Below are 14,063 nucleotides of genomic sequence, written 5' to 3'. Positions count from 1 at the left end.
GCATAGCAAAACAATAAGTTGTGTCACCAGGCAGTCGGTGGTTTCCCAAATCATTTAAAAATATTTAAATATTTTGATTCACCTTCCTCTAGACCTCTCTTTGTTTTCTCCCTGAGCTTTTCAGCTCCACTTTGAAAGGATTTACTTTTGGTGCCGGTGCCATGCTGCTGGCTCGCACTCTGCAAGCGAGTGACGCAAGTTTTGAGTAGGCTGGACCAGTGTTATCAAATTCAATCACAAAGGGCCAAAATAAAAAACTGGCATCAATATCAAGATAGCCGATACTTTATTATACTGTAGAGTATAATACCCCCTTAATGTTTCCCTCGTAACCCCCTGCTGTGAGCGCGTGCTGGGCAGCCCGGCCTCCTTCTCCACCAGAGAGCTCGTCTTGTCGCAAGTATCTCTTGCAGTGCCTTCTGGGACTTTTAGTATTAAATGGCGGGCCAGTTATTAAAGGCAAATGATATTTACTTGCGGGCCGGATGTAATTGTATCGCGGGCCAAACACCTAAAACAAAGTAGGACTGACGGAAGAGATTAGATGAGTAAAGAAGATAGAAAGCATGAATGCGAATACAGATCGCGAGGAGCAATATAAATGTCAGTCAACGATAAACTACTTCAGCCATTAGAGTGCATTTGAAGTGTTCTTTGAAGCACAGAATATCAGGTCCGGCAATGTCAGAGGTAGAGCCGTTTGGTAATGGAGGTGGGCCGTTGTTTGACCAGCCCAACCCTGTCTGCCCATCGGAGATTTTCCTGGTATCCCCGTTGGCCAGTCCGCCCTTGTGTGCACAGAACAACCATAGAGAATCGAGTAAATAAGTGCGTTGTAAACTCTGACTTTTTTCCCCCTCTCAGGTCCCGACCTCACGGCCTTTGGTGACCACAGGATGACCTTAGAACGACCTTTCTCCTCCCTTCCCTCCTTGCCTGACTCTCGCTTCTCCGACCCCCGAGTCCACTACCCTCCCACAGCGGCCGCCTTCACCTACACCCCCTCTCACAATGCCGTCTCTAACGGTGCCCTCGGCATTACCATGGCAACAGCCATGGCCACCACACCGGCAGGGAGGTATCACACCTACCTGCCTCCGCCCTATCCGGCAAACACCCCCCACCAGGCTCAAAACGGGCCCTTCCAGTCCACCTCCTCACCGTATCACTTGTATTACTCCACCGCCGCCGGCTCGTACCAGTTCTCCATGATGGCCGGGGGAGGAGGCAGCAGTGACTCACGCTCCCCGCCGAGGATCCTGCCACCGTGCACCAACGCATCCACAGGCTCCTCCCTTCTACACCCCTCTTTGCCAAATCAGAATGGAGGAGTGGGGGTGGAGGTGGAGTCCAGCCACAGCAGCTCCCCAACAAATATGGTGGCCGCCGAAGCGGTCTGGAGACCTTACTGATCCCGGATAGGGAGTGCGAAGCGACCACCTGTTCACGTGCCGGCAGACAGCAGACACTTAACACATGAACACATGAATCAGCACTCTCTATGTGGTCCTCAGCTCGAGGGCCCTTGATTACTGCTGGAAAAGTAAACGCGTGATAATTATCGGTTTCTGTTTTTAAAGGTTTCGCTCATTCACTGTAGTTATTATCAATCGTTAGTCAAACCTACTGAATTTCTTCAGAACTATTTTTGGTTGCAGATCAATCTACATTTGGGGCTCTCATCATAATTTGTGGTGCTGGGAAAGTTAATGTGGGATTGAGTCACAATAAACTACAGTGTGTTTCAGCCTGCTGGTTTTAATGGAACTCTGCGCTTCAAAAGAAGAGCAGACATCAGCTGTTTGATACACACACACACACACACACAAGTAAAATGTCACCTGAATCATTTTACTGGTCATGTCATATTTGGAAAAAACAGCACCCAGTATAAAACATCATCACTCACAACAGGAGCTAGATTAAAGCTTTCTACTGACAAAACAGCGTAGAACAAGCAGAATGACTCACTGCCACACTGCGGTCAGTGGACCTGGGTCAGAACCTCACTCTCAGGACAGAGCACTGGGGAGAAGATGTCCCTCGGACTGATGAACAGAGAGGAATGGGGTCAAATTGAATGCAGCACCACCGGACTGATCCCGGCCTCCATTGTAAAATAGGAAGTCTTTATCCCTCATTAATGTTTGTGGTGCTGTGTATAGACAGCTGGACTCATGGCACACATTCTGACTGCCTGTTTGTGTTGACCTTTGTCTTTCTAACTCTTTCTTCCTCATGACTTAACCACTCCTCTCTCCTTCTCGGTTGTTTAGTTTTTTTACAGAAATAAGTCCATTTCCTCCTGAAGAAATGAAAGAAACATGATAATCACTCCATTGACTGTGTGTGTTGTATACCACCGGGACAAATTTGGGAAAACGCTGTTAAACAGTTCACAAATCTTAGCTTTACAACGGTTGAGCTAGTCGATTCATTATATATTTATTATTCACGGCCCTAAGCACACAGAATTCTGCAAACACTGACAAGCGTAAAATCATTTGCAATACCATCTTAGTAGCATTTCATATGTGTGTATGTGTGTCACATTTACCCATGATCCACTGTTGATCTTTACTGTATATAATCAGGACTGTAAATAAGACCTGGATCTGATCATGTTTTCGATTTCTTACCTCTCTGTCTCTTGCTCTCTGTCACACACACCCAAACACGCACACGTATGATTTCATTCTGGAATTGTTGATAATGCACATTTGGTTTTGATTTCTATAAACATTCTTGCAATGGAAATAAAACTCCTGTCCTATGTGTTTTCTCAATGAGCTTTGTCTTTCGATAGAATTCTCTCTTGCATGTCGCCACCTGTAGCTATGAGTATTCCTAAACACCCCGCCACACACACACACACACACACACACACACACACACTTTTATCCAGTGCTATTCCTGAAACTGTAGGAATTTCAACAGGCAAACTGACAAGCCCGAGCTTGTTGTGTCTGCCAGTTTATACACACACAGACGCACAAATGCACACACATGCACACAGAAGTTGCCAAATAAAGTTGAACGGCAGCAAGGCAGAGTATACACATTATGGAGAGATGATGTCCTGTAGGAGAAGGTTGAGAAAAACTGGGGTGTTGACAATTCTCCAAATAAGTGATAAGAACATACCGAAACAGACCCGGCCAACCCGTTCACCCCTCGGCGCCTTGACATCGACGCAACACAGAAATAACAGCTTTAGACTTCAACAAGGCTCAGACACAGTTTTAAAAAAGGCTGTTTTGTCATTCTGTTATGTATAAAAGATGGGGAAAAGGTTTGTAAAGGTTTATAGTTCATAATGTATTTATTTTCGGGTTTATAAATTAAATTATATATATATAATATATAATAGGTCCATCCCTAATTGCTGTCAAAATACAATCAGAGTTGCGGGCCTTTGTTTTGAAAGACAGCCATACCTTCCTGTTTGGCTTAAGCTTCTCAGTGGCTATTATTTTGAAAAAAAGGAAAGCAGGCCTAAAATGTTCACTATGATGGATCTCTAATTCAATTTCAGGTCCCTGTGAACTACTTTGACTTTTATTCTATATGAATAGGAACTAATGACTTTGAGTGAAACGTTAAGGGAACAGGTGCAGCGTGTTGCTGGTGATTTAGAATTTAGCAAACAGATGATAAAATGCATGATTTGTTCCTCCAGCCGGTAACATATTATACTATCGTTATTTAAACGTTTCTTCCTCTGTGAGAGAAATATTATAAATCAGGATCACTTCAGCTCTGCATTAACCATGACAGAGGGCTATCTCCTTAACATATCAACAAACATCTAGATAAAAGATACAACATGGACATTGTAACATTGTAACATAACTTATCCATACAATATGAAAAGGAAAATAATCAAACTTTACAGTTGATCTACAAAACACCCTCAAATTCAAAAAAGAAATGTAAAGATTCTCAATTCTCTTTCATTCATATCTAATTACTTCAAAGGGTGGTAAAAGTGCCCAGAGATTGTGAATATCAAAAGGTAGTGCTGCCCGTGTTTGAAGTGATGAGACAGAGTCATTTATCCCTGAAGGAGCGGTGACATCTAGTGGGCTCAATGGATTCTGCTTTCACGAAGTATGTGGTCCCAAAGTTTTTGAGTTATTTTTCTTAAAGGTTCTCACATTAACAAGTTTTAGGTGGAGTTCTGTTCAGGGGCACATGGGGAGAAGGGGGGCGCAGGGATTCACCAGATGCCTGAGAGGGTGTCAACCTTTAGCATGCTTCTTGTAGAACAATGGGAAAGTGAGTTATTACCAGTTAAAGAACACCAGTAACAGAATTTCAGAAAACCTGTGCAATAATTGTTGGCCTTCGATTGAAAAGAGACTCTTATAGTCCACGTTCTCTCTTCTGCCCAACACATACACAAATGGATTTGCAACAGCGGCCATCATTTGACGCCCGGCTGAGCTACAGATAAGATTGATGACCTGCAGTAATGACAAATGAGGGGGAAATTAAAGAAGACAACATTTACATAATGTCCTATTAATCACTGTGAGAGGTGGTGTTGACAGTGAGAGGCGGTGGTGGAGGTGATAATTATTTATATATTATTTATATTTAAGGTATATATATATAGGTCACAAATAAAATGTCATAAAATATTGCAATGCAGTGATGTTTGAGATTTGGGTTATAAATCATGTGTTTTACGATGTGTTTGACCCATTTAGATCATCATCATTGTCATGATCATAATTACTAAAGGTGACAGGAAAACACAATTACTTTTGTAATTTATAATTATAAATGATTTCGTGAATAATAAATATGTTGATAGAAAAGTTAAATTACCCATAAAGATAATTGTTACATGGGATAAACAAACATCAAATATTTTGAATAATATTTTTTAGAGGATGAATGGCTCCCAAAATAGAATCATAGTAATAATTAACACTAAGAACGTTATTTTTGTAGTTACCAGACATACCACTCATTTACATTTTCGATTACAAGTCCACAACGATGTGATTTATTGTCATTTTATTTTTAATAACACCACTTGCAGGGTAAAAACTGAAAATGACGTTTTTTAATCTTTTGGAAAGTGATAGACACCCCTTCTAAAAACGGTGGTCCATTTTCCGTTTTCTTTTCTAAGTAAGCAAACGCAACACGCGAGGGAGACTTCACGTCAGCAAGCTGCGCGGGAAGTTTGTACAGTGCGGAAAGGCGCAACAAAACAAACGACAGCGGTTCGGCTCTTCTCACCGTATAACTTAGTCCTTAGTATTCAGCTGTTTTTGGGAAACGTTTTTCTACACCATGTCTCAACAGCAAGGCTATTCACCCAGTTTCAAGCGCCCAGCGGAAATAATGCGAATGAGGAGGAAAAGAACTCGCAGCGACGCCAGTGTCTTCGCCAGCCCTAACGGCCCCGGACAAAGCGACTCTCCGCGGGCGTGTGTCCGGCCCTTCTCCCCGGGACCCCTTTTCAACAACCAAAACCGCCCCGGAGGAGGGACGAAGCGCAGAAACCCCTTCGCCAACATCGAGAATACCTTCAGCCCCAAGAAGAAGTTTCTCATTTACAACGACGACGGAAGTGCGGAAGCTGCGGACAGTTCAAGTAGAAGGAGCGAAGAGGAGGGAGAGGAGGAGGAGGACAGGTCAGCGGCAAAAGAGCGCCACGGGGGGGCAACGGTAGCCTTCAGGGACCGGTTGGCCCAGGCGGAACTACAGGAGCACCAAGACATCAACAGCAGGGTTGGTTTATGGCAACGTTAATAAGTTCTGGATCAGGATCACTTAACTCAATAGTTGCTAATAATCATAGAACATATTTTACCTTTTACATTATCAATATATTGGTAGGCCGTGAGGGGAAACTGCAGTGTTTACAAATGATATGGGTTATTAAAAAGAAAAAAACAGTAATTTGATGATTTCCAGTTGATCACATAGGCTGCACTTTGATTATGATGCCGCCTGACAAGTTGTCATGCAACGTAGTATGGTTTTATTATGTTTAACGCAAGTCAAATTGATATGATTTTCCATATACTTGTAGTTATTGTGAGCCCTTGTACTGACGTGTAATTTCAATACTTTCTTTTCTGTCATCTGCCTTTAGAAGTGTCTCACTTTCTCTGAGGACGACTCTCTCTTTGAAGAAGAAGAAGAAGCAGCGGATGTCGGCAGCCCACTGCTGAAGGTTTGATATTTATCCTCGCCATTTCCCTGCTTAGCAAAGCCACTTGTGTTCGACCTCTTCAAATACTTTGTATACAAATGTCTCCTCCCAGAGTCCGCAGGCCATTGCTCCGGCCTCCATAGCGCCCCCCGTGTGCACAGAGTATCCAGCGGACTGGAGCCTGAAGACCCGCCTCCTCTTCACCTCCCCGCTGACCCTGTCGTGGGCTGAGCAGCCCAAAGCCCAGGAGGAGGCTTCAGGGCTCAGTCGTCACTGCAGAGCTCAGTTCAGCACTCTGCCTCACAGCCTGCAGGTAGTCGCAGAGAAAATCTTCTGTTTTACATGCCCTGTAGCCACTTGCTCGCTCACTCAATGTGGTGCTGATGGTGCTTTGGAACTCAGCTCTCTATGTTGTACTGTGAGTCTCCTACGTACAAATGTTTTACATTTTAAAGTTAAATCCATCAGTCTGGTGGAATGTAACTAAGTATACTGGGCTACTGAAGCGCTGTACCATTTTTAGTTACTCTATTCTTTGCATATTGCATATTTTTACTGCAAATACATTTCACATCTTATATTAATATAGGGCAATAATTAAATAATTTTATAATATTTATTTATTTATTTATGGCAACGTTAATGAGTACTGTATCAGGACAGAGTACAGAATCACTTAACTCAATAGTTAATACTATTAGAGTTTATCAGGCCGGTTAAGGTCCTAAAAATCCTAGAAAATAGAAAACACCTTTTACATTATCAATATATTGGTAGGCCGTGAGGGGAAACTGCAGTATTTTTTTGCAAACGTGACAAAAAACCTTCCTTGGGGAGGGTGCCGCACCTAAATAATGGTCGACTCTCAAAAAAGAGGAAGTACTGCTTAAAACATTAGAAAGTTGAGTACTTGTTCCTCCAGTTCAAGTAAACAATTTAAACCATAAAATCATATTTGTTGTATGGAGATGACATATGATGGTCCCCACCCGTGTCTCCTTGCAGGATCCCAGGTCTTGCTCTGAGCTCCGACAGGCCTTCCAGCAGAGTCTGGTGTACTGGCAACACCCCTCCCTGCCCTGGATCACCCTGTTTCCCAGGATCAACGCAGAGAGAAGCTTCGCTGGGAGGAGCGCCCCGTGGGCACAAGACCGAGTCCTGCAGCAGAATCTCATGAGTGAATGGTGAGCCCGCAGGGCCAGATTCCCTTTCTGTGAAGTCACATGATGTGTTAGTTTGACCAGTAATAACGTGTGTCTTCACATTGAACAGATTAACCATTGGAAACAAAAAACAATGCAATTTAGCTTCAGTTTGACTTGAAAGGTAACTGTTGTTGTTTTTTTACCTGTGCTCTGTTTTTTTCTAATTGGGACCAAAAACAGCATTCAAGTACATTGCTATTCTGCTCGTCTCCCTCAGGTCGGTCAGCCTGTCGTCTCTCTACAGTCTATTGAAGGCCAGACTGTGTCCTTACTTCTACCTCTGCTCTTATCAAGTACGTGTTGGTGCTTTTTGTTTTTACAGACGAGGCATTTAGTTTCCCATATCGCGCCCAGGAGCACAGCTGTTGATTCCCTTAAACTAATCTGTTTGTTTTTGTCAGTTTACAGTGCTATTCAGGGCAGCTGGTCTCGGGGGCTCCAGTAGCATCACTGCCTCCATTTCTCCTACAACACGGGGTCTCAGAGAGGCAATGAAGGCTGAGGGTGAGTCTTTACAGCAACACATTCAGAATCCTACAATTTCAGCTTCACGTCTTCAGATATTCATTCATGTTGCTCTATCAAGATACATCCAGAGGACAGAGACCAAGCACGCAGTGGTCCACAGAGATCTGCTGTAAAGCTGTTGTTTCTTTTAATTCCTGATTTTTCAAAGCAGTGACTGTTTCATTTCTACAAACATTAAGTAAACATTTGGCTTTAAGCTTTTGACGAGACTGCATCATTAATGTATTCCATTTGGAACTTACTAATACCTGTGTACATGTTTAGGTATCGAGTTCAGTCTCCCTCTAGTGGAGGAGAGGAGGCGGAGCAGGGAGCAGCAGAACCTGACCGTGCAGCAGGGAGATGAGGAAGAGCAGGAGTAAGTGTGTCCTCTCCCCTGTACAACACCCTTGTGCATGTGGGTGGATTAGTTTAATTTAAATGGCTGCTAGAATGACGACACCAAAAGTTGAGGTACTGCGTTTGTGAGCTAACCAGTCTAGAACTAACACGCACTAAAAGACTGGCGGTCGGCCTATGTGTAAGAAACAAGGAGGCGCCATGAGACTTCTTCTTCTTCTTCTTCAATTACATTTTTTTATTCTCAGAAAACCAATGTGATTTCTTATTCAATGTATCTGCATCATGTCTCAGGAGGACTACGCTAAATGCATGAGATGAAAGAAGAAAAACCTTTGCATGTGGCATGGTTCTAACCTAATTCAACAAACGGATTGATTTTGATGACATGTCTTCTTATTGTGGACGATGATTCAAATTGTAGGTGTTCTGAGCTAAAAGAGGGTAAGGAGACTCAGACAGGGGACGAAGGAGAGAATGACGACGAAGACGGCAGCTTTTCCTGGCTCAAGGAGATGGGCGTCCAGGACAAAATTAAGAAGCCTGACAGCATCACCATACAACTGTATCCTCCTGCTCTGTGTGTGTGTGTGTGTGTGTGTGTGTGTGTGTGTGTGTGTGTGTGTGTGTGTGTGTGTGTGTGTGTGTGTGTGTGTGTGTGTGTGTGTGTGTGTGTGTGTGTGTGTGTGTGTGTGTGTGTGTGTGACATACTGTCTTCAGCTTTATAGCGGCAACAAAAGCCCAGTCGAGGCTCCTTCACCCCCTATTATAGCCGTAAGGAAGGGCAGACCGTGGCTCTGGACCACAAGCCGGAGTCCATGGTGTGTGTGGAGGGGCCGCACACCTTTACCCTCATCAACTTCCTCATCAACTGTAAGAGCCTGGTGGCTGCGACGGGTTCCCAGGCGGGGCTACCCCCAACACTGCTAGCCCCCAGGGCATTCAGAGGAGCCACAATGCAGACGCTCAAGGTCTGTGTGTGTGTGTGTGTGCTCGCAGTTAAACACATACGCTGATGTTGCTTAGGAATTGTCAGTATTTGTGTGTATGTGTGTTTCAGGCCCGCAGTGTAAACGTGAAGAGCCAGGTTGGTTCCACCTACCAGAACATCAGCAGTCTGGAGATAACAGGTACACTTCATCCGTCATCTCTCTTATGAAACGTATTCTATTAATATTATTCTTATATTCCTATTAAATTACTCAACTAAAAGCCATTCATCTTCATGGGCATTGGGGTGTGAAACTGATGGCGGCATTGTAAGGTTTAACTCATTCTCAAACTCCTTCCCCTAGGACCCATCCTCCCCTCCTCCCTCCACAATGTTACCACCCTCCTTCGGCCTGCGCAGAAAGGGAACTTCTCAGCTGCTCTTTACACTCACACACCAACCGCTGTCATGAACACACACATCATTAAGCCACAGGTAAGAAGGCATATCTAATGAACGGATCTCAGAACTCACTGTTCTACACCTTAGGGCCGGACAAAGTGGCCAAAAATAAAGGACCATTAAATCGTTAGTGGGAGGATGACACACTTCAAGCTTCATGTACAGCTAATTGTTTGATGTATGATGAAGAAACAACAGTCATCTTTTGACAGGAAAACTTTCCATCATGTAAAAAAATTGTAGCCAACTTTATCCCACGAGTGCTCTACCTGCTGCAGTGAGATCATCATGAGGTTATGCATGTCAGAATATATATAAGTATACTGTACTGTATATGTACCAGATAAATACAACCTGTCTAACACTAGCCCAAAAAAAATCATATATTATATAATAGAAATGTAAATATCTTTAGCTTATTGGAAGAAAGCAAGGAAAGATGTTTCTTGCTCTTCTCTCCAACCACCACCTACACTTTTCAGAACCGTCTTAAGGGACGGGTCCTCTGATTAAAGATTCTCTCTCAGTCCAGCTGTTTCTGTGCGTCTGCAGTGTGCCGGTGGCTCGGTGGACCTGTCCGACTGTGGCCTCCATCCTTTCTCCATCCAGCAGCTTAAGCAGCCTTCCAGCCTGGGCAAGACGGCCCTGACTCACATCAACATGAGCAATTACAGCTATATATGGAAGAACTGACTGAGAAGAGGTGTTTTCCGCCACCTCTCTAACAAATACATGTTTTGTTCTGCTTCGGGTAATGGTAAGGGTGGCCAAATGTTTTAAAAACGCAAAAGAAGCTGCTAAGGGGACACATGAGTCTAAACCAATATTAAACTGAGGGTGTCTTCATATTCTTCAGAATTTGTTTTTAATCGTGAAATGGATATAGATGATGTGTAAATTTGTTTCTGTTTTGTCAAATTAAAGTACTGGGGCACTGTTACATCCTGAGAATGAAACACTAAGATATAAATACATTATCTATAATTTAAGGGTTGATGAATTCCATATCAGGATTCTACGGTAATGACAGTGTTCTAGGTAGTTTTACATTTTCACTGGGTTAAGAATGACTTTGGGGACCGTAGTGAACTTCCTCACTTTTGAAATCACATTTGATTGACCTGGAGTTCTCGAGGTAACTTCAGTCCAACAGTATGTTCACTTATCTATAGATCGTCATGGTAACTCGAACACATATTGTCGAGACTGCAGATAAACTTCTATAGAAGCACCCTTTTCTGACCAATCAGAGCTTAGTTATATAATACAATAACATAAAGACGTCATACTCCTGACTAAAAGCAACACAGCTAAAACATGTGCGCATAAAACTCAGCTGCCGCTAAATTGTTAGGACTTTAGAGCAAATACGAATTTTATACATATTTTTAATTTGGCCCCAAGTCTGTTTCACACCACCAATTGCAATTGCAGTTGAAATATTATGAATACACCAAAACATGTTAACATGTCAATTGGATAGAATACACACTAATGTGCTGTACTTGTATCTCTTGTAGTCTTTAGGCCACTCAAAGTGCTTTAACACTACATGTCATCATTCAGTGTGCATGCTATACTTCTAACTGAGAAATACCATGGCACACTGCTTTGCAGAAATGGTAACACTTTATAAATGGGCTTAGTGTGACTGCATTTTACCTCTGTCTTCCTCAGGAAGTCTCAGCTCACAGATATACCCAGGATGCTTTTATATTACAATCACCTTGGCTCTGGATAATTGAAACAGGTTAAATTATTCAATCCCATAACCGCATGCATTTACAGATACGGAACTTTACACTCTCTCATTATTGCCCTTATGCCTATGTGTATAACACATTCATATCTAGTGCAATCTTAAACAATAGTTGTAGGTTTTGTGTTGATTTGAAGGTCATCTTCTAAACTGCTTATTACGACTGGTAAATGTGGGTGAGTGAGGAGCATGGTTGTCGTCCAATCAGAGCATTGGGCTTCGACCCCAGGCCCTGCTAACCCGCATGTCAATGGGCATGTCACAATTCATTGGGCTGCATCCTTTAGGACGCATTCTTCGACCCCATACGCTACTGCGGCTGTAACTCGGCTGTCCCATTCAGTGGTGCCAATTTGGCAACTCTGCACAGTATCTTGGTACGCTTATTTTTTTTCCATACAGCACCTACTTTGTAAAAGTGACTCAAATGCTAAACATTAGGTTGCTTGTTCAATAAAATAGCATATCTACTGTATTAGCTTGTATATAATTTTTGATCAGTTTGGTAGCATGTTCGCCATCTGCTTAAAACTATTAATTGTTCAGAAAATGTTCAATAATGTGTAATTGTTCAATAATTCAATATGTTGTGTTTGAATATATCTGATCATAAAAAATATGTTGTGTTTATATTTCTTGAACGAATATAATATGTGATTCTGTACAAACAAATCTAAACAAATGAAGAATCATATTTTTTTGACGAGAAGAACAGTCAATGCGAGTAATGTTTATTGTGTTTTCTCTACAATGACCATTACTATACGTTATTACGTAATGGCGACATCACACAATGACATCACGCCATTTGGAAACCAATCGACTTGCTTCCAGCAACATCCCCTTTATTGGCAACACTGGTCCCATTCCGTCGGCTCCTCCGAACGTCATCGAGGGACGCAGCCCTCCAGACGCCCATTTGGAGGACACATTGATCTAATGCAGTGCGATTTAAATCTATTCAGGACGGAGACAGGTGATCCGACAGTGGGGGGTTAAGTTTAAATAACAATTCCCTTTCTCTTCGTCACACATTGACAAACATTGCTGAAAATCCTCAAAACCCATCACCTAATCATTGCAACGCACACACACACACACACAGGTCTCACTGACGGGCGTTCCTGTCATGCAGACTCCTGTGATCTGGGAGGTCCGTCACAATGGATTGAAGTCACATGTTTGGTTTTACCAGATGTATTAATTTCATTTCTTTAGAAAAGCCTTCCTTTTTGTGCTGTGCTGTATCCAGTGATTAAAATAATTCAAAGCTTTTGTCCACAGACCGTTGTCATCTCTGTGTCTTCTTTCGTCTGAGCCATGTCTAGACCTATATTACAGTTACCAGAACCAAACTACACTCACCGGCCACTTTATTAGGTACCCCATGCTAGTAACGGGTTGGACCCCCTTTTGCCTTCAGAACTGCCTCAATTCTTCGTGGCATAGATTCAACAAGGTGCTGGAAGCATTCCTCAGGGAGTTTGGTCCATATTGACATGATGGCATCACACAGTTGCCGCAGATTTGTCGGCTGCACATCCATGATGCGAATCTCCCGTTCCACCACATCCCAAAGATGCTCTATTGGATTGAGATCTGGTGATTGTGGAGGCAATTTGAGTACAGCGAACTCATTGTCATGTTCAAGAAACCAGTCTGAGATGATTCCAGCTTTATGACATGGCGCATTATCCTGCTGAAAGTAGCCATCAGAAGTTGGGTACATTGTGGTCATAAAGGGATGGACATGGTCAGCAAAAATACTCAGGTAGGCTGTGGCGTTGCAACGATGCTCAATTGGTACCAAGGGGCCCAAAGAGTGCCAAGAAAATATTCCCCACACCATGACACCACCACCACCAGCCTGAACCGTTGATACAAGGCAGGATGGATCCATGCTTTCATGTTGTAGACGCCAAATTCTGACCCTACCATCCGAATCAGCAGAAATCGAGACTCATCAGACCAGGCAACGTTTTTCCAATCTTCTATTGTCCAATTTCGATGAGCTTGTGCAAATTGTAGCCTCAGTTTCCTGTTCTTAGCTGAAAGGAGTGGCTCCCGGTGTGGTCTTCTGCTGCTGTAGCCCATCTGCCTCAAAGTTCGACGTACTGTGCGTTCAGAGATGCTCTTATGCCCACCTTGGTTGTAACGGGTGGTTATTTGAGTCACTGTTGCCCTTCTATCAGCTCGAACCAGTCTGGCCATTCTCCTCTGACCTCTGGCATCAACAAGGCATTTCCGCCCACAGAACTGCCGCTCACTGGATGTTTTTTCTTTTTCGGACCATTCTCTGTAAACCCTAGAGATGGTTGTGCGTGAAAATCCCAGTAGATTAGCAGTTTCTGAAATACTCAGACCAGCCCTTCTGGCACCAACAATCATGCCACGTTCAAAGTCACTCAAATCACCTTTCTTACCCATACTGATGCTCGGTTTGAACTGCAGGAGATTGTCTTGACAATGTCTACATGCCTAAATGCACTGAGTTGCCGCCATGTGATTGGCTGCTTAGAAATTAAGTGTTAACGAGCAGTTGGACAGGTGTACCTAATAAAGTGGCCGGTGAGTGTATTTTTAAAAGAAAATGAACAATATGTTTGTTTAAAACGTTTTCATTATTGATTCACACTATTTTTTTGATGAATCAATTATTCATCT

The 14,063-nt window shown here is 43.0% G+C and overlaps 2 protein-coding genes across 5 annotated transcripts in view; both read left to right on the top strand.

Moving 5' to 3' along the window:
- Positions 1 to 2,765, top strand: part of runx1 (RUNX family transcription factor 1) — a 44,158-nt gene extending 41,393 nt beyond the window's left edge. For all 4 annotated transcript variants that reach the window (XM_062561323.1, XM_037478071.2, XM_037478062.2 and 1 more), the window contains one exon: positions 865 to 2,765. In XM_062561323.1, coding sequence (XP_062417307.1) covers positions 865 to 1,412 — 548 coding nt within the window. In that variant the 3' untranslated portion in view covers positions 1,413 to 2,765. The remainder of the gene's footprint in view (positions 1 to 864) is intronic.
- A 2,400-nt stretch (positions 2,766 to 5,165) lies between these two features.
- Positions 5,166 to 12,488, top strand: LOC119223486 (protein downstream neighbor of son homolog). The gene is made up of 12 exons (XM_037480818.2): positions 5,166 to 5,748; positions 6,116 to 6,196; positions 6,288 to 6,488; positions 7,181 to 7,359; positions 7,598 to 7,673; positions 7,782 to 7,884; positions 8,173 to 8,266; positions 8,672 to 8,812; positions 9,020 to 9,218; positions 9,308 to 9,377; positions 9,543 to 9,673; positions 10,193 to 12,488. Exons 1-12 carry the CDS (start codon positions 5,308 to 5,310, stop codon positions 10,331 to 10,333), a joined length of 1,857 nt encoding a protein of 618 aa, XP_037336715.2. The 5' UTR covers positions 5,166 to 5,307; the 3' UTR covers positions 10,334 to 12,488.
- Positions 12,489 to 14,063: the final 1,575 nt, after the last annotated feature.

This window comes from Pungitius pungitius, chromosome 3 (assembly GCF_949316345.1).
Source record: "Pungitius pungitius chromosome 3, fPunPun2.1, whole genome shotgun sequence".
Classification (NCBI taxonomy): domain Eukaryota; kingdom Metazoa; phylum Chordata; class Actinopteri; order Perciformes; family Gasterosteidae; genus Pungitius; species Pungitius pungitius.
This window is presented reverse-complemented; position numbering and strand designations above follow the sequence as displayed.